The sequence below is a fragment of the Cryptotermes secundus genome, unplaced genomic scaffold, assembly GCF_002891405.2.
Source record: "Cryptotermes secundus unplaced genomic scaffold, Csec_1.0 scaffold301, whole genome shotgun sequence".
NCBI classification, from domain to species: domain Eukaryota; kingdom Metazoa; phylum Arthropoda; class Insecta; order Blattodea; family Kalotermitidae; genus Cryptotermes; species Cryptotermes secundus.
In genome coordinates this window covers 236423-263499 of record NW_019725003.1, presented here as the reverse complement: position 1 = coordinate 263499, position 27077 = coordinate 236423, and the positions used below count along the sequence as shown (strand labels likewise).

Below are 27077 nucleotides of genomic sequence, written 5' to 3'. Positions count from 1 at the left end.
CGCTGTGCACAGATTGTGGTCTCATGCTCGAGAAATTCGACAAGCAGAAGGTCCTTGCAGTCGAAGAAGAACGTCATCATCACTTTAGCGGAACGTGTGTACGGCTTTGGATTTCTTCGGTGGGGGAGAATTCACGTGCTTCCACTGTTGGCTCTGCCATTTGCTCTTGGGTTCAAAATTAAGGCACAAAATTTCGTTCCCAGTGGCAATACGGGACGGGAAAGCATACTCTTTCTCATGGTATCGTTGCAAGTGACCCAATGATACAGCCATTCTGAGTCTTCTGTTCCTTCGTGATTTGATGTGGAACCCACTGCGCGCAGATTTTGCGGTACAGCAGGTGTTTTGTCACAATGACGTGTACGGAACCGTGACTTATTCCCATCAAAAGCCTAATTTCTTCCGCGGTTATCCGTTGGTTTGCCCGAATATGACCATCCAACGCAGCAATAACATCAGGGGTGATGACACGATGAGCCTGTCCTGGGCGAGCATCATCTTGCAGTGACACACGTCCCTGTCGGAATCTCTTATGTCACGCCAGCACACGCGAACGTGACATGTTGTGTTCGCCGTAAACAGCAGACATGCGACGATGAATTTCTCATCTTCCTACTCCTTCAGCACTGCATTTAGCTGTTCTTCTTTACCCGCCTCCATTACTGATGGAGGACGACCACACGTAGCGCTAACGTTACTTCCAGCACAATAAACAAACGACTAGTGTGCAAGGGCACATTGTCACTGTACTTTCTCGAGTCCCCACCAGATGTTCGTACCGTAAGCAAATTCCAGTGTTACCAACTTGCGCGCCATGTGATTTATGTGTAGTGACCCGTTTTCATTTGACTGCTTCTTATATGTGCAAATATTCCTATTGGAAAACTGTGAACATCTGGACAGAAGAAATGCGTTCTTTCCTTTAACATTGAGCAAAGAAATAATGCTCCTATTATTATGTAAGACACAGTAATTCTCTTTTCTGGTGATCACAGCCTCGTAGATAAATCGAAATATGAAGAGGTGTTCTTGGCGAGATAGAATAAATAATATAAATTGTAATAAATGTATTTTACGTTACAAACTTAACAACGATATACAAACATGTAACAAACACATTCACACAAAGGTACAACAGTAATATACATGCAGTCCCTTGATCCTGGAATTCCTACTGCTATACACAACATTCAACTACAGTTCAGTTAGTCCGAGATGACAGTGTAGTCAATTTTACAGAAATATTTGGTATAGTGTCTCCGGCGATTGACAACAGTTTATAAATTCTACCACTTCAGTATGATGCTTCAGTCCACACGTCTTATAAAATGTTATTTTTAAGTAACCTGCACTTTAGTTCAGTGGAACAAGCGATGTGATTGTGATTGGAGTGATCTGTAAGCAAACAGAATGGAAGTAATAATTTGACACTAACCGCACACTTCTATTTTGATTACAGCGAAATTAAACAGTATCATATGAACAGGTTAAACATGTGTATCCTCAGACCCTGAATATCTCACATACCAGGTATTTCTTGTACTATCCGACTAGCGTAACTGCTTTACGACATGCATAAAGTGTTCGCACAGAAAAATTGAGCTCAAATTTATACCAGTCAGTGTGATACCCCATCATAGATGGTCGAATCTGCAGCTTGTAACTAATGAAGGCAAAATGACTGAATAATTCCCATTATTCCTTACATTGCCAACTCGCAGTTTCAGTTCTTCGGGGCCTTCTTGCCCCGAATTTGTCGTCGATCTCGTCGACTTTCAGAAAATACCAACTCTTGAGACTCTGACCGGAAGCACGTCACTGTCCCGGAAACTGCCAGGCTTGTCGCTGTCTCACAGTGTCCTGCCTGCGGTTCCAATTGGGTTCCTGCTGGTTCACGGCCACTCCTATCGGCAGCTGCTGCTGCTGCTGCTGCTTCTGCTTCTGCTGTTGAGGAGAAGATGCTTGCGGAACTTGGTCATCCTTGCGGTCCCAGCCGTGATGGTCTGGAGGAGGATGATGTTCTGGAATCAGAACCCACTCGTGGATCCATACTGGCTTCCAAATCTTCTTCCACGCAGGAACCCAAATTTTCTTCCAGTCTGGAACCCAGATCTTCTTCCAAGCCTCTTTCCACACAAGTTTCTTATCAGGTATCCATATTTGTTTCTTCTCGGTTCTCCACACCTGTTTCCAAGCTTCTTTCCAAACGAGCTTTTTGTCTGGAATCCAAATTTGCTTCTTTTCGGTTCTCCAAACCTGTTTCCACGCTTCTTTCCAAACAAGCTTTTTGTCTGGAATCCAAATTTGCTTTTTCTCCGTTCTCCAGATCTGTTTCCATTCTTCCTTCCATACGAGTTTCTTATCTGGAATCCAGATTTGTTTCTTGGCAGTTTTCCAGATTTTTTTCCACACAGGTTTCCAAACCACTTTCTTTCTCCAGAGCCCATGGGATGTGTATTCCCAGCCGTCATGATCTTTGCCGTGATGTTTCTCCCCAGGTACCCATTGTTTGACTAATTCCGGCACCCATATTTTCTTCCACGCGGGAACTTGAATATCTTTCCAAGCAGGAATTTGTATCGGTTTCCACACGGGCTTCCACACTTTCTTCCAATCTGGCACTTGTATTTCTTTCCATCCAGGGATTTTGGTAGGGACCCACACCGGCTTCCAAATCTTTTTCCAGTCAGGAACTTGAATTTCTTTCCAAGCAGGCACCTGAATCGGTTTCCACACTGGTTTCCAGATTTTCTTCCAGTCCGGAACTTTTATGTCTTTCCACGCAGGTACTTGAATTGGTTTCCATTCCGGCTTGTATATCTTTTTCCACGCTGGTTTCCATATCTGCTTGGATGCGGGTTTCCATATCTTCTGCCAGTCGGGTTTCCAGATGAGTTTCTTCTTCCAGTACCCCTTAGGTTCGTGGTGGTGGTGTTCTTCTACGTGGTGGTGGTGTTCTTCCACATGATGGTGCTCCTCCCCGGAGTGATGGAACAGTTCCCTTGACTGCTGGTCGTCCCCAAATTGGTGCAGAAGTTCCCCGGAGTGGTGTTGCTCTCCGGAGTGATGTTGCTCCTCCCCGGAGTGGTGTTGCTCCTCCCCGGAGTGATGGAGCAACTCCCCGGAGTGGTGTTGGTCCTCTCCGGAATTGTGAAACAACTCCCCGGATTGGTGGGGCCCTTCATCCCATCTCTTCAATCGCGGCTGCGTAGTCCTGTAAGCATAAAATACAACGGAATCTTTAGTTTGTTCTTTTCACCAAGTGTAAGTAGTCAACTCACATAGGAGATGTATATGTGTGTCTTCCTGCTTATCTCCAAAAATATTAAACGAATTTCAGTGAGTTTCCATATTGGAGACTGCACACTGAGAGTAATGAGCTGATTTGAATTTGGTTCATGTCAGTGCGTCATTTGTCAAGAAAGGTTAAATACAATTTTATCGTTTTTCTCCAAAACCAAAACAGAAAAAATGTATAGCATAAAATGTAGATCTTGTTATGATGTACACATCTTGCTGAAACGCTTTTGATGTGCTGTATAACTTCAGAGAGCAGAGTCCTTGAGTAGTTGATCGCTAGCTGATTAAGATATTTGTAGCCTCACGTCCAACTGTAACATTCAGTACCGAAGAAACAAACACCCACCAATGAGTCCTGCTCTGAGGCTATAGAGTTCAATCGATCTCGTCATATTATTCGTATAATACATTTTTTTTTCACTGGCTCTATAGCCCTCTTGGGCCCTGGCCTCTGATTTTCAGTTTCAGGATCATTTTGCAGACGGTAGGACTCCTTGGACATGTGATCATCTCGCCGCAAGACCGCTACCTAAACACAGGACAACACAGACACAGAATAAACACATACATATACCAAACATCCATGCCTTGTGTGGAATTCGAACCCACGATCCCGGCTTCCGAGCGAAGACAGTACATGCCTTAGACCGCGCGGCTACCTTGACCTGCCTTGTTATTCATATTCTTTATAATATTTATTGGAGATCGCTTTTATTACCAGCTTCACATTTTTTCCTAGTTTTCAAAAGTGGTATCTCCTCTTCAGGTTGTCTGACCAAAATGTTGAGTGAAATTTTTCATCTGCCATATGCATGCTACATATCTTTCCTGTTTCATCCGCCTTAATTTAAAGACACTGGAATATTTGGTGCAGAATTCATTGCAGTGTGAGCATGTAACAGAATATACGAGAAAGTACTCTGGCTTAGTACAGAGCGAAGTCTGTAGTGTTACTAATTTTGTGACAGTTGATCAGCACCTGCAGAAAACGTACCACGTATTTCAAGATGATGTCTTGTCTGATGTGACCCGTATTTCTGTCCTCTCGCTCCCGCTTTGGAGCACAGGGCTGATTTCTCAGTTTCATGATCATTTTACAGATGGTAGGACTCCTTGGACGAGTGATCAGCTCGTCGCAAGGCCTCTACTTAAACACAGGACAACACAAACACAGAATAAACACTACATACAAGAAACATCCATGCCTTGTGTGGGATTTGAACCCACGATCCTGTCTTTCGAGAGAGCGAAGACAGTACATGCCTTAGACCGCTCGGCTACAGTGACCGGCTGACACCGTGTAGTGTGGCAGAAATTTACTGAGGTTTTCATGAAAAGTCAGTGAACATCTACCAGATACACAACGTCGTGACGTTCAAGATAATACTCTTAATGTGGGTCCCCACAAGAACCTCAAGTCTCGCACTGTCCTCACGTTTCAAGGCAGAAGCTCTTTACTTTGGACTTTTAAGCTTCCTCTTACTTTCTTCCTCCCCCCTCAAGATCCAAATACTCTGATCAGAACCATATTTATTTACAATCATCTCATGGAAACAATTAAACACGTTATTGAACTTAAAAACTCTCCACGTCGTCCAGACCGCCTCTAGAGCCTACCCAGCCTCCTATCCAATGGGTACCGGGAGCTCTTTCCCTGGGGTTAAAGCGACAAGGGCGTGAAGCTGTCCACTCACACCCTACTAGTACCGAGGCGAAGAAAACGTGGCTCTTTACATCCACTCCCCCATATGGCGTAGTTCCTAATTAGTTAAGCACATGAATAACTTTACCTTTACTTACTTACTCACTCATGGAGCTGAGCCCTTCTGGAGGAGCCGCCAATTCTGCAGCTACTCAAGAATTTCGCAGCAGTTTATGGAACCCGAAGGTTCATTACCGTGTTCACAAGAGCCCTCCACTGGTCCCTATCCTGAGCAAGATCTATCCAATCCGTACCACCCCATCCTATCTGTCTTTACCTTTACTGAATTTAAATGAATACGAGTAAGCGTATTTTTATAGGGCTATTTTTCCGATATGCTACGTGTATTATAAGATTCAAGCCGTGTCTAAGGATGTCTGGTTTATTTTCTTATGTTGATTACAGGTTACTACATACCCGATATGTTTCAGTCTTGCAGACCATCTTCAGGGGATGTGCCAAATTAGAGAAAACATTTTAAATCAAGTATGTAAAAGTAAATGATATAAAATAGCTTGGCTATATCATATACCAATCATTTTAACACAATATTAGTTCTAAATTTCTATAAGGAATGTATTACTCCTATATTTTAAACCCTATGTTTCGTAAAGTTTCGTTTGATATTGTTCATCCCGGGAATATGGTCTTGTAACATAGAAACATGTCGGGGTTCAGCAACATGTGATGAATGTAAGAAAATAAGCTAATTGTACTTCGATGATGCCTTACAGCTTATTTCAGGATTATATGTATCCTCAGAAATTGTCATTGAAGGAAAAGATTTGAAGAAAGCAGTCTTCTGGGATTTGGCACCGTGTGTATGTGGTGTTAACCGACGTTNCCTCCGAAACGTCGGTTAACACCACATACACACGGTGCCAAATCCAGAAGACTGCTTTCTTCATAGTCACCGCCGTGAAAGCCTCAAATCTTACAAGGAAAAGATTTGTTCTCAATTCACTTCCGATTGCTCGAAAATGATTAATAGTGCTAGTTCTTTCTCAGACATGTGTTGATAGTTAAATCAGAAGGCCAACTAAAATCATAAAGGAACATGTCAATCACTCCTCTCAAATTATAGAAGATGAATTTTGTGTTTTGATTTATGCAATAAATTGTAGGATTATTTTGTGGGACGCATAACCTTGACATGACCATTGGAGTCCGAAAGGCCTGGTCGAGGGTTTAACATGTTCCGTATGCAGAAAGTCTCGGGTTCAAATAACTGAGTTTGTGGTTTTTCTCAGTCCCTCTAATTATATTTGCGATAATATCCCATACTAAGCTTACTTCATTCCTGATCCTGTCTAATTCACTTTTCATTCTATCATTCGAAGAAAAGCAGTGGGCCCCTACTCCGAGAAAGTGACAGTGCATTTCAATATACCATGATTCATTTAATTGATTAATTAAACTTGAAGTGATGCTGCCCCGGTTGATGTCTCTCACCATTCGAGATTGTCTTTCCTTATCACTTGACGCTTCAATGCTTCAACAAAGAAAATAAAACGCCATAAAATGTAGAGATCGTCCTATAATGAAGAGTTTCATTCTTCTTTTACACAACGTCATGTGTCAAGCAATTCGTATGAACATGTTGCCTACATCTTCACAGTCAAGAGTAAACACCAAGCAAAGACACCAGCATGTAACAAGCACAGATTGCTTGATGCTGGTTTCTTGCTTGGCTTATTCTTCCACCCTCAAGAAAGAAACGACATGTTCATCCGAATTGTCTTTTGACTTTCCACAGACTACACGGCGTTATGTCCCGGAAGAAAGAACCCTTCGCAATCACCGCTCTGAGACCCTCAATCCTTACAGTCAACAATGCCTCAGCCACAGGATAATTAAAAAAATTGACTCTGGGTCTTGTAGTTTCGACCCTGCTGGCTCATCAGCAGTTGAGTGCTACTTACTGTGGTTGCTGTAGTTGGTCTCCGATGGCTTTGCTGGCTACCAGGGCGACTTGTAGTACTGCCCAAAGGGTGACCTATGAAAGGAAATTTCACGTAATTACTACAATTATGAAGCAAATACCTTGGTACGAATTGGCAGAAATCACGTGCGACGGCGTGACTGACAATTATAAGGAAACAAAAGCTTAATTAACTAATAGATTAATTATTTGCAGCAGTACGTTTAGAGAAGTTGTTGATGGGCTCTCAGGCAATCAAATAATTTCTTACCCTTCATTGTATTCGGAGGTTTATTGGTGTATTAGCAAGAACCTTTCACTGGACTGTATCCTGCTCGTTGAATATGGTCACCACACAAAAAAAAAATCATTTCTTTGAAAGCCCCTTTTTAGCCCAATTTCTTTATTTTGTGAAAATAAAAGTAGGCTTATGAGATCACCATGCCATTTGTGTGTCTGTACATCTCTCCTATCAACTTTTGAATGCTTGAACCAGTCTTTTTGAAACTTTGTATGTGTACCATGGTACGTAATCCAATCTCAATGTCATACTTCATAAATGCCCCCTGTCAGTCTTTGTATTTGTATGTGTATCCCTCTATCGTTGCTGGGAAACCGCTCGGTAGAAACATTGCCGCGAAAACAAATACACACGCAACAATAGAAGAATTTCTTGACGTGTCCTTTTCCATGCTTTCGGTGTCTAATCAAACGAAAGTAGGCGATTAGTTCTTCTGAGAAATCTTGCTAATCTTCTTCTTCTTCTTCTTCTTCTTCTATTTTGACACTACAGCTCACTTATAGTTTTGGTCTTCTCAACCACACCTTCCACTTGGCCCTGTCGTGGACTGCCATTTTCCAATTCGGTACATTCATCTTCTTAATGTCAGCTTTGACACCTTCCTCCCATCGAATTTTCTGTCTGCCCACTGGTCTAGTACTTAATGGTTTCCATGTGTACAGGCTTTTAACTGAATTATCTTTCATATGTGTTTAGATATCACAAGTAGATTTTGGGTTCTGAGAATAACATTTTGTAAACATATCTCATTTCCACCACGATATACACGTGTTTTATCTGTCTCTCTTCCTTGAGCTCATGAATGGAATATCGTTGAAGTGTATAAATTAAAGAGACAATAAATAAATTTAACGAAATTGGCCCTTAAAGCAGAAAAAAACTAATTCTTGTAGGGAACTCTAGGGTTCACTGCCATATTCGGAAGAGGTCACTGCTGGATGCCCCCTGTGTCAGTTGAGTCAACATCATAACCTCCCGTTGAATGTCTTTAAGAAACGCCTCAACGTTTCAATTGCACCTACATCTAGCTCGCCTAGGCATATGTGGCGTCTTCTCTTCAGACTGTATGACTAGATCTGTATACGCCTGTATACGTCTTATCTCTCCTACGCCTCCAGTATGTGTTGCCCATCTCATCTCTCTGGCTTGATCGCCTTATAGAAAGTATTGAAATCTGCTTTATGCAAGTTTCTGTTTTCTTTACGTCCTCTCTTCAATCCAAATAATCTCCCACACTACGGGAAGTAATCAAACATAAGAAAGAGCGTAAGAAGGTGACTTATATGCCAGATTTACCTGAAATAAAGAAGACAAGCGCTGGCTTAGCAGGTAGAGGTCAATCGGGTGGGGAGGGGGTTGGAACGCTTGTTACATGGTTCCCGGCGATTTTTCGTAGAACGCTCTAACGTCATTGGTGACTTTACTGGAACTACATAGACCTATAGAACGCGCTGACTTTAGTCTATTCGCAGAACTTCGAGCGAAACCTTAACGTTTCTCAAAGTCAATATGTAAGATACGTCTAATTGAGGCTTAAGTGAACTTTCTCTCTTGATTTCTTGCCCAGTTCCTGGTTTAATGAAAAACGTTTTCAACTGGATCCGTTATATGCCGTGGAATTACGTGGTGTTTTGTAAATTGTGAATTTGAATGCATGTGGAAGGAACGTGTCATAGCCTGTTGTACTGTGCTACCTCACAACTTGCCTGGATGGACCGAGAAAGCTACAACACGTGTCGTTCGATTTGAAGTTCACACAGTGATGGCTATGAAGCACTCTGTCTTCTTCAGTGCAGTGAAAGCCAACAGTCGTTTCGGAGGAATATACCTCCTACATCCTAAGGGATGAATATTCCGCTGGATGTCTATTAACTTTCACATGACTACATAGCATTATTTCCCAGAAGACAGGGCTCTTCAAAATTAGACTGAGACGCAATAACCGGTCTGAGTCAACTTCAGAGGAAGCGCCGAGCACAGTGGTCGCGCGGTCTTCTCCAGCTCGAATGCTGGGGTTGTGTGTTCGATTCCCACTCGATGTATGGGTGTCTGTGTGCGTTTATTCTGTGTTTGTGTTGTTCTTTGTGTAGATAGCGGCCTTGCGACGGGCTTATTCCCCGTCCAAGGAGTCCTACTTACTGTGTATAGGATTAAGAAATTGAAAAAGCGGTCAAGGTCAAACAGAGAGCTCTAGAGCCATAGATAGTTATAGAGACAGACAATTGTGGCCAGTGATGATTATTTTGTTACTGTAAGCTACACAGCCACTTGCATTTGCTCATGCCCCCTGCCGATAATGTGAAATGTAAGGTCTGGTTTGACATCCAGTGTCTTTCGTTCGACTTTATGCTAATTTATTCCAGATAAAAATCTGCTCTTGGCAGATATAATTAACAATATGGAGATTTCAATGTATGGAGCCGTTAATTATTGTTTACAAAGGGAACTGGCAGTAGAGGGCCAACCGGTAGTAGAATATAGAAGAAAGGGAACGATTTCAGATAAACGCTAGACACATTAATGATATTTACTAAGAGTTTATGCACGAATACCTTGATGGATATTCTGTTTCTTTCTAAGTCTGTTACCGGCCGTCTCCGTGGAGTGGGTAGCACTTCCGCTTCCCGAGTTCACTGCTCGGCCCGGAGACCGGTTGTCATAACTGAAGGTTTTGTGGTCTTACTCAGTCTTTCCAAGTAAATTCCGGGATTATAATCCAGGAGTTTCATAAGTTTTTCATTTTTCTTAACTTGGCCTTGCGAATGCTCAGATGAGCTACGGAAATTTTTGTTTCGACTCACATTCATGTTGATGTAGACTATGACAACCTCCTCTCGCACACCGCAACTTTGCGACACAGCTTGCCTCTCCAGCAGCAGGTTTTTGCAACTGTGTGTTTGAGTGCCCTCGAGTTTCCATTTGTATCCAGGTTTGACAACCTTGGTATATGATTTTGTCTATCTGCGGTTTTTAATTCATATAAACACGGAGATACTCGGTGATTTCCGCATCAGAAGATGCACGTTTGCTGAGCTCGGGGCTGCAATGACCTTCAATTCTGTAACTTTCGAGTTATAATTGTAGTGAATCATTTTCAGACACATTTCTGGTATTAATGTGTAATCGTATTTAGTGAAAAGAACCAGGATATCTCAGTTGGTATAGCGACTAGACTGCGGGCTGGACGACCGAGTAGTCGGGGCTCATTTCCCGGTACAGGCGAGGGAAGATGACCACTCGCTTCCATCGAAGGCCGAGGATCGAAGTGGTGAAACTACACATCAACTCCCTTACACATCTTCGTGGTATATCGCTTGATTAATTGAACCCCGTATAATTTTATCTTTTACTTTTCTTTAGTGTAGGAACCGGAAAATTATTTAGGCTTTGCCCCATGTTAACAGCGGTCGCATTTCCTTATGCCCCAGGATCCCATAAGCCCATATTCTTGTCATCCGTGGTGTTTCTTTGACATACCGGTAACTTTCGCAGTTGGCAAGAGATCGCAGCACTTAATTCTCTCATATATAGCCGGACTGGTATAAGCCTTATTAAAGGCAGAGATGTCCTCTCGAAGCTAAGTAGTAACTGAAGTTAAATAAACTAGGAATCAGTGATCATACACAAACATTTCTCCTTCACTTCCCACCACCTAACACGCATGCGCTCGAAAAAGGACATGTAAAGGTCGCGAGAGACTGTTCCTGCAGTTACAGTTCACAGGTTAACTGTCAGAACCTCGACCCTGCATGAAAGGAAGAACAGTGATCCTGACCTAGTGCTATGGAAAGCTCTCCTGAGGCTGTGCATCAAGGGCAAAGTACTGTGGGAATTCGTGCTATATTAGTGTGCTGTGAGAAAGTGACCCGAATATTGCTCACGACAAGACATAGCCCACGTTTCCGTTTGCCATCTCGACGTTTAAAGGAATAGTACAGACACTTTTGTTCTTCGCAGTGTGGAAACTGAAAGTGTTTAGCACCTTCGGCCGGAATGAGGTTATGTTTAGTGTGAGAAGCGGGAGAGCTAAGTTTGTGAGATGTTTAACGATTGAGGAGGAATGGAAAGGAGACGGTCGTGTCATAGTACCATTCTACATTCATCTTGGTGTACTAAAGAAGGTTATGAGAAATATGACATTTTAGTGCCCCAGTGGGCTTGTAACCTGATATTTTCCATGGATATTTTCACCAACGTTAGTGCTTGAGCTAACCTCAAATATATATTTCTTCCTTATAGAAAACTGATTTACAGCATCAAGATGTGTAGGCTTAGGTAACAGGTTTCGAATTATTGTTATTATTATTAATGCTTCTACACCCAGTGATAATTACTTTTTGTTAGACTGAAAAGTTTAAACAGGCGTAATTAAAGAGATGCCATTCAGGTCTACAGCGTGTAATTGTTTTAGGAACTGCAATGTAAGTGTACATATTTCTGTTTAGTAAACATTCAAAACCTTCCCATAATGAAGATATTTTTTTTTGCTTGACTACGTGTTACATATATAGTAATTTTACTTTAGCAGAAGTTGCCACTGTTATAAAGGGAAACAGCCTAGACAAAGTAGCCATTTTTCAATCTGGAAAAATGTAAAAAGAAGAAAAATTTCCCTTTATTAATTAATTAATTAAACACCGCGCCATGATGATATATGAGGGAGTGGAGGTATAGCTCCAACATTCCTGACCTCAGCACTAGATCTGAGTGCTCACTTTCACATCGCTATTGCTCCCCCTCCCCCCGTGCCCATTGGGTAGGAGGTTGGCTGGCCCCAAGAGCCGGTCCGGACGCCTTGGAGTAAAGAAAAATCTTTCAATGCTGGAAATAGAACCCCGGTTGTTCAGTGCATAGCCCGTCGCTATGACAACTGAGTTGTTCAGAGTCTGTGACAAATCATATGTCAGAGAGAAATTCATCAAACTAACTAAGGCGTCTGTTTCTTCTTCTGACTAAAAACAGCTTTACTGAAAGTTCTGTACGGGAAGCCTTATGGGCAGGATGCAAAGGCACTGTGTTAGGTAGAAAATTTGACGTACGCGGTATTTAAAAGAATTCGATGTGATAAACGTTCAGAAACTTTAAGGTATAATCTCGTTTACAATCTTGGATGAATGATTACGTAATGGATAATTCCTTTTGTATATAAAAATAAATTGTTTTATCTTTGGTCACGATGTTAGCGTTTTTTTATATTTTGGTAATTCTGAAACTTTCCATAGCCGACTTCAAAGTTCTGTATTTCTGTGGTGGACTGCAATGTACAAGTGTTATCACGAGCTATTATTCTATCCAGCAGTGTCTTGGAACAACCTTGTGGACAGTTACAACAAAATTACTTTCTTTCTTATTTCCTGTCAAAAATAATCACTGAACAAAAAGGATACACGGAAACCACAAAATAAAACGAATCTCAACTGTTGTTGGACACAAAATTGTTAAGGCGAGTAATGTGACAACCACAGGCCATACCAGCATCAGTTTTGTCAGTTGCTGCAAAAGACCAGTAATGCAGTCATCTGCCCCTACACTTTATTCGCACAGTATTTTGTAGAATAACAAAAAAATATAGTTGTAGTAATACTATGTATATAGAATTCGGTTGGTCACACGTGAAGTGTAAGGAAATTTGTTTCATCTCGATAGCATTCTTGGTATAAATTTGAAATGAACATAATTTAATAATATTTCCATTTATTTACCATGCTATATAAATTAATATTTTATTTACGTCAAAATGCCATCTGTGCACGACTTGCTATACGACTGTGCCTGTGAATTACACTTGTTACATATCCTTGGTTATGTTCAGGATTGCACACTCATGACGCAGAAGGTAATTACAATTACTTGTAATGACTAACGCGATGTAAACAGTTCCTAAATGCGAATGATCTACGTCACTGCATGTACGTTTAGAACATCTGAAAAGCGTTAAACACAATATTAAGTCTCTCAGAACAGGTAAGGCAATTTTTTGCGAGCCCCGTGACGTTGCTTGTACTGACGAGAATTAAAAAAAGTGGTAAAGGTAGTAGTAGGATGGGAATGACAGGGCACTTTGACATATGAGGGAAGTAGAAAATGCATACAGTATATCTGTTGGAAATCCTGAATTGAAGATATCAGTTACGAGGCCTAGAAGGGGATGGAGGGATGTTTAAGTGGATGCTAAAGAATTAGGTTGTGAGGGTGTGAACTGGCTTCAGGTTCAGCGGCGGGTTCGACGCAGTAATCAGTATTGGATTTCATATTTCTAAATTTCAAAATTAACTGAGCGGTTATTAGCTTCCTCAAAGAGGAGAGTGGTCCTTGGAATTATTTATTTTGTTTGTTAGTTTGTTGGTAAGTTAGATATCCAACTGAATATTTAGTTAATCGTAAAATGTTGATGTAATAATTATTAAGAAGAAACCAGGCTTCTGGGATTTGGCACCGTGTATATGTGGTGTTAACCGACGTTTCGGAGGAATGTATCGCCTCCAGCTTCAGACTGCTTTTACCGGTTCTCACTGTCTCTTCGTTTGCGGATTTCTTATATCGTTCCTTCTACCCTGAAGATGGAGGCGATACGTTCCTCCGAAACGTCGGTTAACACCACATATACACGGTGCCAAATCCCAGAAGACTGGTTTCTTCATAGTCACCGCCGTGAAAGCCTCAAATCTTACATAACAATTGTTATGTCGCACTTATTTCTTCCTGTAAATTTATTGACACTGCAAGGCTATGGCATTTTGGATACTCGTCGCATACCGAGTGATACGTAAGACTGGTACGGTACGTCGCGATTATCCGCTTTGTGGTAAACAAACACAGCCCATAACGATTTCTAGTCACGCATATCGCATGCAACTCACAACCAGTAAAGTAAGAATTTGACATGACTGCGTTTATATTCAAGTAACTTTATTTTAGATGACTAAAATTGTATAGAAGCTTCTTTAATAGTATGGCATACGCAATAACAAGGATTATGACTTTATTCAGAATATGCAGATTGGTACAACTTAATAAATCACATCGTTAATACACCTTTTTGTTATTCATGAAAGCAGTCCCGGCCACATGAGATCAACTGCTTTAATTGCCTATCTCTTCACATTCAAAATATGCATTTTGGATGTGGATGACACTTTTTGTAATTTATTTCGGCGAAATTGGAAGGTCTTTTGCGCTTTTTTCAAAATGAATCATCGATCTGTGAGTATTGATCCCGCTCTGTGAGTTCCACAAGAATCAGTTGGACAGAAGGCATAAAACCATTTTGCGATCTATGCTTCCAAGCACAAAGATCAAAAAGCCACAGCAACCCATGTGCCTGATTGGCATATTCGAAATTAACAGTTAAGCTTGTATAACGAACCTCTTGTTGACGTTATGTTCGCTAACACTTGAACAGAACTCAGCATTCCCTTCAGTTCATTCTAAGTTCAGAAGCGTGGGGGAGACTGTCGTGGTCATGGGGCCACTGGGTCTTGTGTGGTTGCATGTGAAGGACTGGGACCTTCACAAGAAACTTGATATAAAAATTCGTGACTCTATGTTCATAATCTCACGCGCTGCAGAACAACTGCCGCTGCATGTCAGAATGTGAAAGACGTGTGTGTGTGTGTTTATTTGCTCTATCCTAATTGGGGTTCAGGGCACGTGCGACGAAAGAAGAACAGTTCTTGCCCAACTTCATTTGCATGATGATGAGTGAACTTTCTCCTAGTCCCCTGACAGTAGCACGACTTGAACTCGAGACCAACAAAACGGGACATGCCCGCTCGTGGAAAATAGGACGTGTTGCTCATTTGAACAATCGTGAATTCCCTTGTTACCCACAGATAATTAAAGATGACATTCAGACACACTAATTCTGCAAGAGTAAAATTATGCTATTTTGACTCGTAATTAAATATCATCCTAGGGTCTGTGAGAAACTGAAATACAATGTCATGTTCTGGGGGAGGGGGCTAAGAATTCTATGTTATAAGACAACGTCTCGAAAACATCAATGTGTTTCTTCACAAAGCGGTTCATAGCTCGTCGTATATAATTTGAAACCTGAGATAATACACTGAACCTCGGCATGACTGTTTCCCAAAGGTAGAGAGTACGTGTTCACAATGCATCTTCTTCTTCTTCCTTCTTCAGTTGCTCCCACTTGGAGCAGAGGGCAGCAGTGGAACACACGGTTTCACTTCAGTTTCTTAATCTATGAAAGTCGGTACGACTACTTTGACGGGGGATCAGCCCGTCGCAAAGCCGTTTTTCTTTTCCTTGGCACTACAGCCCCAGTGGGCCCAGGCCTACCTCCATGAACTCCGTTCACTTCGGTTTTTCTAGATCTTACACATTCGGTAGGACTCCTTGGGCGGGTGATCAGCTCGTCGCAAGGCCTCTACCTGTACACAAACACAGAAAAACGCACACAAACATCCATGCCCTGAGTGGGATTCGAACCCACGATCTCGGCTTCCGAGCGAGCGAAGACAGGTCGCAAAGCCGTTACCTAAGACAAACACAGAATAAACATAGACATGCATACCTTGATTGGGATTCGAACCCACGATCCCAGTCCTGGAGCGGGCGAAGGCACTTCGTACCTGACAGGACGCGGCCACTGTGATCTGCCCATACTGCATGTATTGGAACACACTCATGCCCCTTTAGCATATTTAAGTTAAAAGTTCTGTATCTACCTCCGAAAACATTCTGTATCTCTGATGTAGAAATCAGTCTCTTAGTCTTGAGAATATTTTGGAGAAGAACCCTCTTTCATTTGCTTGGAGCTACTAGTTTTGACGACTCTCCCAGTTTCGAGGTTATGTTGTCATGATACAGTGAGTAATGAAAGCTGAGCAATTTGTGGAAACAGAATCTGTGGGGAAACCGAAGTATTCGGAGAATGCCGCTTTGTCGACCACAAATCCCACACGCTGTAACTTGGAATCAAATCCTGCCAGCTGCTGGATGAAGAGTAACTTCATGTGATATGACAAGGCCTTCTTGTTTACGTTTTGAAGTACATTCTCTGGGCGTCACGCTGAGCTTATAAACGTCAAAGCAGGCGATTCAGGAAAGTGCTTGGCCGCTGTCAGCAACTGACTGCGTAAATGCACATTATCACGGAAGAGCAACGTACATTGTTTGGGAAAACTTTTCTGTTATGCTCTTTTGACATGTAGTTACTACAGTGACTGATCGGTGGGGATATAGCATTCGCCCACCGGCTTTTTGATATCTAAAACTATGAAAGATTTTGAGGAAATTTGGTACAGCATTTGTATTAAGAGCTAGTAATCTATAGCCTTGTTCTAACGTATCCCCACATCTTTTCCTATCCCCAGTGCAGTATAGTCATTATTATTCAAGTGAGAGCTTCATGAGCGGAGCGGAACATGTAGCACGCATAGGAGATAGAAGAATGTCATGCAACATTTTAGTCAAAATGACTGAAGCCAAAAGGCTACTTGCAAACCCTAGAGAGGTATAGGACGATGACGTAATGATGTTAAAGAATGAGGAGCTGGGGCTATGCGGTGCATTCAACTGGAGCATATGGGACCAAATGGAGCCAACTTGTGTAAACTATAATAAATTTTCGGATTCCATAGAAGGATGCAAGATTCTTGATTACATTTATAAAATTTCAAGCTTTATTGCCATTCTCACAGGAGCTCTCCACATAATCACACTCTGAAGCAGGTGAATTCAGTCCACGCATTGTTGCTTCATGCTCCGGTTCATTGTAATTCTCCCACGCGTACCTACATCAATTGGTGTTTTCCCATGAGGAGTTAAGACTAAAATTTGGTTACGTATTTTTCATTTCCCACATGTCGTTCTCATGTGTTAATGATGATGTATCAACTTCTATTTACTGTAAACCGAATTCGTCAGATTTAGCGAATGGATTAAGAAGAATTTGCGGTGCGGTGAGACAGGCCCGACACTGCACTGCGGTACCCGCACGTAGGAATGATCAAAGTGCTAAAGCACTCGAATGAGATGTACGTGTTTCCCATTACAGGCAGATAATGAATAAAATAAAAATAATAAGAATGATAATAACTGACTTCAATAATTTTATGCTCTTCCCAAAATGTCTTTATGGCGATCAAAATAACAGCTTCTTCACTATTTATTTACTTATTTATTTGCTTGTTTATTCTTGGTATATTTAGAGATTAAGGAGCCGGGAAAGCGCAGTCTCTATAGGGACTGGCTACGGGCTCGGCGATCGAGTGGTCAGATTTCGAGTCCCGGTAGGTTCAAGAATTTTGTCTTCTCCACATCGTCCAGACCAGCAAAGGGGTCCACCGAATCTCCTATCCAGTCGGTACCGGGGGCTCTTTACCCGGGGGTAAAGCGGCCGGGGCGTGAAGCTGACCACTCACTTCCAACTAATGCCGATGTGAAGAAAATGTGGATCTATACACCCACTCCCCCATACGCCTTTATGGCATAGTGCTTAATTAAGCAGAGGGACAACTTTTATAGTTAGAGAGTGCCTCAGTTGTTGACATGCTACGTACTGCTGAATGAAACTATGGCAAAGGTTGAAAGCGGAAAGAGCTGTAGCCAGAATTTATCCTGGTGGGTAAAGATAAAAGATGCAGTTGTCCATTGCTTAATTTAACACCACTTCATGAACGTACATGGGAGAGTGGATGTATAGCTCCATACATGCTTAATCTTGGGCATAAATGGAGGTGAGTGTTCTGCTTCACGCTCCGGCCTCTTTACAACGATGAAAGAAATCCTGGTATTCATTGGGGGCGGCTGGATGGGACTAAAGTGGGTCTAAACGCTGTGGCCAAGAAGAAAATGGAGTGCAGCTGCCAGCAGTCGACCCACGATTTCTCGATAGTCTAGTCCGTGGCCTAGTAACTGAGCAATCCGGCCTGCCTTTGCCTGGAGGGACTGAGGACTGCGATATCCTCAGACATGAAAGTCAGTCACGAAGCTGAGATGTAAACCCGAATTTTCTCGAATATGGAGAAGTATTTCAAACGTTTATTATCTTTTTTTTTGGAGAGTATCCATCCTGTTTTCTTTTTATTAAAAACAACGTTTCAGAGACAGGACTCTTTTGCCTGAGGACAGAGAGCACTCCAGCCTCCGAAACATTGCTTTTAGGTAAGAAAACATGGCGAAGAATAACGTCTCAAATTCAGTAATTGCGTTAATATACCGTAGTCACAACCTTACAGATTTTATTTTTTCTCAACTCTCTACCGCCACGTTCATATACATATATAATACAGAAAGTTTCTGTATAAGTACATGAAAGTTGCAGGGCAGAATCATGACATAAAGACAGGTAACAGATATTTTGAAAATGTGGCACACCCTGATTCAGGAGGAAATTAAGAGGAGACTGAACTCGGGTAATGCTTGCTACCATTCAGTCCAGAACCTTTTGTCTTCTCGTCTGCTGTCCAAAAACACAAAAATTAGGATATACAAAAGTATAATTTTACGTGTGATTCTGTATGGGTGTGAAACTTGGTCTCTGACTTTAAGGGAGGAACATAGGCTGAGGGTGTTTGAGAACAGGGTGTTGAGGAGAATATTTGGACCAAAGAGAGATGAAGTGACAGGAAGTTGGAGAAAACTGCATAAGGAGGAGCTTCATAACTTGAGCTCTTCTCCAAGTGTAATTAGAATGATCAAATCAAGATGAGATGGGCAGGGCATGTAGGACGAATGGGGAAAAGAGGAATGCATATAGGATATTGGTGGGAAAGCTAGAAGGAAAGAACCACTAGGACGATGGTGGATAATATTAAAATGGACCTTAGGATGGGGTGGCGCGGATTGGATTGATCTGAATCAGGATATGGACCACTGGAGTGCTCTTGTGAACACGGTAATGAATCTTTGGGTTCCATAAATGCTGGGAAGTTCTTGAGTAGCTGCATAACTGGCGGCTTCTCAATAAGGGCTCAGCTCCATGTGTGAGTAAGTGTATATCACAGTACAGAAAGGACGGATGTAAGGCAATAGCGCTGTAGGATACAGCATGTTAACTTCATGTTATGGCGCGGATTTTCAAACCTCATTGCTGATTTAAATGAAGAGAGGTTAGTCTACTTCCAAGAATATAACTGCAGGTGTGAGAAAAATAGAATTAGAAATTTCAGTATCATAATTAAAATCAGGATTGTTAATAATGCAAAGAACATAATTCCGTGAATAGAACCCTTCTTGAGAAGCTGGTAGCCTATGAGCTCGTCAAGAAATTCTCCACCCTTCACGGAACACGATGGTTCATTATCATATTCGTAAGCCCCATCTACTATCTCCTTTCCTGATCTAGTAGAATGAACTTCAAAACATTACACTCTGTTTCTTTGTGCTTCATTTTAATATTATTCACCCATCTACGCTATTGTGATATTTCGTATCACGCTGTTTTTACCCGAACTTGGAAGGCCACACCTTTCCTGTTACCGGTGACTGCTTATTCATTATGTTCGCATCTGCCCTACAAGACAAGACGCCGCCCCCTTCAACCGAAAAGTGAGGACCCTTCAAGCCGCATACTGCGACATTAGCATGGAGTGTGGAATTCTGTCACATGAACACCGTTAGGCCACTTGTTCAAATCACATTTGGGGGAGGGGAATCACGTCAGTACTATTCGCTATTGGGTGAAGGAAACTTCAAGAGGACTCGTTAGAATTACATGAACACTAATACTTTACCACTGCTTGTTTGGAGACAATTCAAAACTAATTGTTTAGAAACACATAAATACTAACTATTTAGAATTACTACAATGTGTACTAATTATTCAGAATTACTTCAATACCATTTCGTTAAAAATACGTCAGTACAGTAAATACAGTTGTAATTAAATTCGGTATGAGCGGTGTACGCATAACGTTAGTTGCGAAATTTGACTTTCAGCCATATTCTTAGCTTACAAACTACATTACATGACGAAATAAGTGAGTTGTCCCATGCATGGTCTAGTATAAACTATGAATTAAATTATTATGAACTAATAATGAACTAAGTCATGAAAAGTAATGAAAATTTCGAGGCAACCAACCCCAGTCACAATAAAGATAGACCAAAAACAACTGGGCCGGTCACGGTAGCCGAGCGGTCTAAGGCATCTACTGTCTTCGCTCGCTTGCAAACCGGGATCGTGGGTTCGAATCCCACTCAGGGCGTGGATGTTTAGTTTGTGTGTGTGCGTTTTTCTGTGTTTGTGGGCAGGTAGAGGCCTTGCGACGAGCTGATCATCCGCCCAAGGAGTCCTACCGAATGTGTGAACGGTGAAGTTCATGGAGGTAGGCCTAGGCCCACTGCGGCTGTAGTGCCAAGGAAGAAAAAAAAAACAACTGGAGAATGTGAAATGTTTTAAATATTTGGGTAGCTTGTTAACAGATGATGCAAGCTTTACTAGTGCAATTAAATCCAGGATTGCCATGGCAAAAGCTGCATTTGGCAAGAAGAAGAATCTTTTTACCAGCAAATTGGACTTAAATTTCAGGAAGAAACTAGTGAATTGCTACATTTGGAGCATTGCTTTGTATGGGGCTGAAACTTTGACACTTAGGGCAGTAGATCAGAAACACCAGGAAAGCTTCGAAATGTGGTGTTGGAGAAGGATGGAGAAGATCAGTTGGACCGATTATGTGAGAAATGAAGAAGTGTTAATTAGAGTCAGTGAGCAGAGGAATATCCTACACGAAATAAGAAAACGGAAGGCTAATTGGATTGGTCATATCTTACGCAGTAACTGCCTTCTAAAATAAGTTATTGAAGGAAAGATAGAGGGGCGAATAGAAGTGACCAGAAGACGAGGAAGAAGACGTAAGAAGATGCTGGATGACCTTGGGGACAGAAGAGGATATTCTCATTTGAAGGAGAAAGCTCTTGATCGCATTAAGTGGAGGAGCTGTTTTGGAAGAGACTGTGAACCTGTCGTCTTGACAGATTACTGATGAATGAATGAATGAATGAACTACATCAAAGACGAAAGCAGGGATAGTACGGTTGGTGATCGGGGTTCGAGTCCCAATAGGGGAAAGAATTTTCATTTCTCCATATTATCAAGACCTGCTCTGGGGTCCGTGGGGTAAAGCTGCCGGGGCGTAAAACTGACCACTCACAATTATTGCCGAGATCAAGAAAATATGAGTTTATAGATCCAGTCCCCCATACGCCTTCATTGCGTAGTGCTTAATTAGTTTGCCTTACGTTATCTTACAATATTAAAGATATTTGCATAATTTTATTTTTCCATTCTGTCCTTCAGCTATGGTGACTAATTAAAAAGTTTACGTTATATAACGCCATAAATGTACTTATTCATGTATATTATAAAACTTTCTTTTAATATTGGTGGAATTCGGTGAGATATCTTAACATAATTTATAAAAATAATTTGTATTTTGGCCGTATTGGCCAGTTTAAAATCCTACTTTACTTGAGGCCACAAAAGGACATGTCTGCATATCGTCGTTAGTATGAGTAAGCTTCCTAAGTTTAGATTTTGATCATTTTATCTAATATAATTTTTCTGTCAGCCAAACCGATTATGTAGGACGAAGACAGAGAATTCATGAGCCTTAAACTCCATGCCCCTTACACACCTTTATTTAGTAGAGTTTCGTAGCCGTGCGAAGGTGATTGGTAGGAGGCAAACATTTGAAGCAAGGAAACTGTGGCGGAACTTGGTTGAATAACATTTAGTCAGTTTCCACCCCTGTGTCGTACGAACAAATGTTGCGAGGCAGCTGACATTGAAATTGTGCCTACTGTAAACCCTGACCGTGGCATTTCCATTTATCGGACTTCAACTTCAAGAAGCATTGCAATGCTGGAACCAGCACAACATATCAGATCAACCTGAGTCATTCTGACTCAACACAAGAAACTAGACTCACTTCACTTCAGTCGGACATTCCGTTCCCGTAATATAAGTACGTGTGTTCTAGAAAAGAGGCTTATGATATAACTTCTGCTTTCTTTCCTAACCGTGACGATGAGCATGGTAAAACAGCCTTAATTTAGACATATATGATAATATTCACGGGGCACGCGGTAGCATAGTTGGTTGAGGCACTGTGCTACAAGCTGGAAGTTCGCCGGTTCAATTCCCTATGAAGTCAATAGATTTCAAATTACACAATCCTTCAAGCTGCATTATGAACCTGGGATCAACTCAGCCTCTAACAGAAAGGAGTACCAGGAATCTTCCTGGGGGTAAAGGGCGGCCGGCGCGTAAGGCTGACAACCTCACCACCATCTGTGAGCCGATTGTCTAGAAAACATGGGAGCCTCGACGTCTCGCAACCCTATGGGCCTTCACGGCCTGTTACAGGAATAGCTTTACCGTTACCTTTTATGATAATAATCTTTGTGATAATCAAGGTTTACTATATTTTAATTCGGCACGACTAGTAATGCCTGAGACAACGTCCGGAAGCCTTTGAATTAGACTCATTTGTGCGGAAATTAACAGATATTAACTCTTCGTATTCTCAGGAGACTGTAGAAAATTACAGAATAAAGAGCTCTTTATTTATTAGTGTCGTGAGGTATAAGACAATTAGATGTGCGGTACTAGGAGTTGGGCGGTCAGCTTCAAACTCCTGTCGCTTAGCTTCCGGGGAAAGAGACCCAAGTGTTCAGAAGATAGTAGTCCGCCCGGGTCTTACAGTCAGTCAGGAAGCTGCTCCTGCCGAGCATCGAACACCAGTTCCTCGATCGTCCAGTCCGTACCTGAGTTATTGCACTGAGTGAGGAATATTAGCTCTTAATGATTAAAGAAAATGATTTTAATCATCACAAAATTATGACAAGTATTTAACAAAACGTTCATACAAGCATGGGAACTAACAACACTCTTCCTGTGCTCATGCCTGGAACCTGATTGGAGCAAGGGTCTGGCCTCTCAGTTTTCTGTAATGATTTATATGCGGAGCTCATGACGTCATTCTCAAAGTGTCCGTCCTGTACTGGTGGGGGGGGGGGTTCTTTAAGCAAACTGATACTAATTGCTTATTCATTACGACGGGGTTAGGAACTACTCTTCAACAGTTTCCATTATTTACCTTTCTGAAATCGCATAGTTATTATTTTATAAACGAAACGGTTGGCAATCTGGTGGTAATAGATTGTGTTTGCGGCATAAGCCTGGCTGTTGCCACCTAACAAAGAGACCACAACGAGGGACGCTATAGAAATAATTAAGGCCTACGAATAAAGTTTATATGTAAAATTATTGAGAATATTTAATAAGAAATCCTTTTTATATAAAAATAGGGGCGTCACTAATATTCCAGTGTTTGCGATTGGTTAGAAGAAAACTGAAACATATCCGATTTTCAGCCTTTTGGCCCGTTCCCTTTATCCTTTAAACGATTCAATTCATTTAATTTTCACGTGGTGACATGGGGCCTGAACTACATTTTCAAGAACAAAATTTAGTAACCTGTGATAAGTGTCACACCTGACACCTAACTCCGCTGAGTCGTGACCTTCTTGAGAAGCCAGCGGTCATTTAGCTACTCAAGAATATCCCACTATATTATGGAATGCGAAGGTTCATTACCGTGTTCACAAGAGCCCTCCAGTTCTCCCTACCCCGAATCAGTTGAGATTCACTGGCTACGATTTCTAATTGACACAAATAGAGGACAGACTATGTTTCGTGTTTTGGTATGTGGGTCGATTCCCGAATTGGCTAAATAAGGTCATGTCCGTTCCTATATACATCACGAAACCCGTATGAGTGTGTCCGAACGGTATCAGGTTCTTACTGACTAACACGAAATACAATAACACTGCACTGACCACAAGTCTCTTGTAGCTCCTCATGATACCTCCGGCTCCTCCAGTGCACGGGCGAAGTCGGGCGCTCTTCGCTGCAGCAACAGTTACATATGCGTAAATCGGCTGCAGCAGCCCTGGTTATATAGTCAGCCCCTGCTCGTCACTTCAGAAGATCTGGAAACAATTCGTTCAGAAATGGATAAAGAGAGAGATAGAGGAAGTGAGATTGAAACAAAAAGAAGACTGGGACGGTTGGAGGGAGGAGACCGTCGTCACGTACGCGAGTTTCACTTTCTCCGGTTTGTCGTCCACCCCCTCACTCAGAACAAGGTCTCCTCTGGCAAGGCCAAGGTACTCAGAGAGAAACCTTTTTAATTAAAAGTCTGTCAGGGACAGTTAAGGGAGACAGAGGTTTCAGGGAAACGAAGCAGCAGCGTAACAACTTTCGATGAAACTGGAGGATCCAGATAGGAGAAATGCTGCAGACTCAGTCATCATTGGAATATCGACACAGAGAAACTGTTCATGATCTTGTATGCCGAGCCTGTCATGCGACTACTTTCACACGGCTTGCGTGTCAAAAGTGTCGATCGAACACATTATGATGATACGTACTTGGCTGACCCCAGTATCAGCCTTCAGTTGCCTCGTTTCTGTTTGTACCTCCACAGAAATTCGCATGATTATCTCCAATATATTGTTTTACACGTAAACGTCGAAAACATTTTAGACGGAATAAGGCGCCCTTTACTCCTTTCCGCCTATGTAACTGCTGTTGTCCGTACCAGAACCCTGAACTTCCAACCCAGTATATGACGCTCTCAGAGTGACATATTTTCTGCTCAAACGGCTCTTCACACATGTTATTTCGTGGGATACTAATGCCTCCATGAAATATCTTCGCTCCCTTGGATGCTGGGATCGTGGGTTCAAATCCCGCTCAAGGTATGCGTTTATACTGTGTTCATATTGTCCTGTGTTTAAGTAACGGCCTAGCGGCGACTTGATCACTCGTCCGAGGAGTCCTACCTTCTGAGAAACATGATTAAGGAACCGAATAAGAGGCCTGGGGCCTGAATGTGCTGGAAGAGCCATTGAAAAAAACTAAGGACTCCAGTGCAGATTTGGAAGCATGCACCCCTCCTTCATATTGGAGAAGTTCCACTTTCAGTTCTAAATAATAATTGAAGGACTGGAACATCCTCTAAATTAAAAAAAAATTCCTGTTACATTTAGGCAAGGTATGTTTGTAGTCTGTCAACAAAAATTCAGTTTAGCTGATCGTTTGGAATACGTGCATCATGCTGATTGGCTGATGGTCACTGTATTGAAACCTAACGGAGTCAGCATCTTTATATTACTTGTAACTGTAAGTATTGCGACATATTTGCTCATAGCAAGAACTATTCAGAGAAACAGCCGTTGCTAGAGAACGGCTCTGAAAGAAAATTCTCGCGGCAAAGGATATCAAGCAAGAGTAGAGGTACTCTTGGAAATGGTGCTTTCTACTTGTTCCGTGCAAAGGGATTATAAGGAGGGCAATTGAAACAACATTGGACAAGACGAACCCCGACAAGAGGAAATATAAGGGGTTTAAACTTGACGGCGGTCAAGCCTACGACCGTTCAAGTGACTAGCTACACTGCTGTTGTAGCAGGAGCTACTAATGATAAGGCATGATCTGCTGTACTGGGCCTGGACTGACAAAATGCTGATTGTTAATACTGACAACAGACTTGTTACTGCTGACTGTGGCTATGGCAAACGGATAATAATTGCATTACGAGGCTACTAGAGGGGATAGATGGCGCACGATCTTGTTTCTCTTTTCGAAATCAGACAAGGTGGTGCAGAGAGGAGGAGTTTATCTTGAAGTCTTCATTTACAAATAATATGTTATACGTCAGATGTACGCGGGTTCAAACCCGGCGGAGGTCGTGGAATTTTTAAGGGCGGGAAAAATCAGGGAACAAGTCCTCCGGGAGGGACTTCAAGCCGTGGGTCCCGTGTCGTAGCTTTACGGCACGTAAAAGAACCTCATGCCTCAAGGAGGCCTCTGAGCCAAATCATAACGGACATTTCCCGCCCAACAGTAGTCTCTAACGCCTCTGGTAGATGGGGGAAGCATCTAGATACCGCTGAGCCAGTAGAGGCCGAACTCGCTGGCTGAGTCGGGACTGATGGTACGCACCAGTATCGGTAGGGTATAGAGACTGGTAGAATATCACAGGGGGACGTACAATAGACCACTGGTCGCGGTGCATGGGGAAACCCACCCCCTCCAATAATAATAATAATAGTAATAATAATAATAATAATATACGTCAGATTAAAGTATTTCTAAATAAAACAGTCTGGAACATCAGCTTGAACTTTTGGTATGCAAAATTAATGAAAAAGTAAAGAAAAATTGGACGGATATACCGAATATTTAGTTAAATGATTAAAATAAGACGTTTATATTTATTATTCTAAAGGCTTCTGAAGACGATATATAGTGACATTTCCACAGGCCTGCACGTTCGTGAGACATCTGTAGACCATTCGCTGCAGCCATGTTTAAGCCGTCTATTTCGTCCTTGAAGGAGGATGCGATACAGCGTCACAACTCAGAAGACTTTTTCAAATTCATCGCCGTTAGAACCTCAGATCTCGAAATGACGTAATTATTTATGTGTTACAGATCAAATTGCCTTTACAAGAACATTCGGATTGCTCTTGTAGTGACATTTGAAAGGTTATCCCCCGAGGCTCTGCAAAATGAGGAGCTTCATAACTTGAAATCTTCTCCAAGAATATTTAGAATAGCCAAGTAAAGGAGGATAAGATGGACATGGCATGTAGCACGAATGGGGGAGAATATGAATGCATATAGGATATTGGTGGAAAAGCCAGGGGGAAAGAGACCGCTAGGAAGACTAAAAGGTAAGTGGGTGAACAGTATTAAAATTTATCTTAAATAGATAAAATGGGATGGTATGGACTGGATTGATTCGGTTCAGGATAGGGACCAGTGGAGAGCTCTTGTGAACACAGTAACGAACATTCGGGTTCCATAAAATGCA

At 41.9% G+C, this 27077-nt stretch overlaps 1 protein-coding gene across 2 annotated transcripts; it reads right to left on the bottom strand.

Moving 5' to 3' along the window:
* Nucleotides 1-1160: 1160 nt before the first annotated feature.
* Nucleotides 1161-24098, bottom strand: LOC111863173. 2 transcript variants are annotated; one of them, XR_004512876.1, is made up of 4 exons: nt 24034-24098; nt 6925-6998; nt 1707-3214; nt 1161-1395 (listed from the first exon to the last, which is right to left on the bottom strand). XR_004512876.1 is itself a non-coding variant. In XM_023849228.1 (3 exons), the coding sequence occupies exons 1-3, from the start codon at nt 24055-24057 to the stop codon at nt 1816-1818; spliced, it is 1497 nt and encodes a 498-aa protein (XP_023704996.1). In that variant the 5' UTR covers nt 24058-24098; the 3' UTR covers nt 1161-1815. The 2 variants fall into 2 exon arrangements, 1 of the variants encoding a protein (XP_023704996.1); XM_023849228.1 differs by having other exon boundaries at nt 1161-3214.
* Between the last annotated feature and the right edge of the window lie 2979 nt (nt 24099-27077).

What these genes read in the sequence shown, in the direction of transcription:
- LOC111863173 (XM_023849228.1), bottom strand. Translation starts at nt 24,057, where the DNA reads ATGAGGAGCTACAAGAGACTTGTG. An exon ending in GGAGCTACAAGAGACTTGTG is followed by an intron (nt 6,999 to 24,033) that starts GTCAGTGCAGTG and finishes TTCCTTTCATAG; the next exon opens with GTCACCCTTTGGGCAGTACT. An exon ending in GACCAACTACAGCAACCACA is followed by an intron (nt 3,215 to 6,924) that starts GTAAGTAGCACT and finishes TTATGCTTACAG; the next exon opens with GACTACGCAGCCGCGATTGA.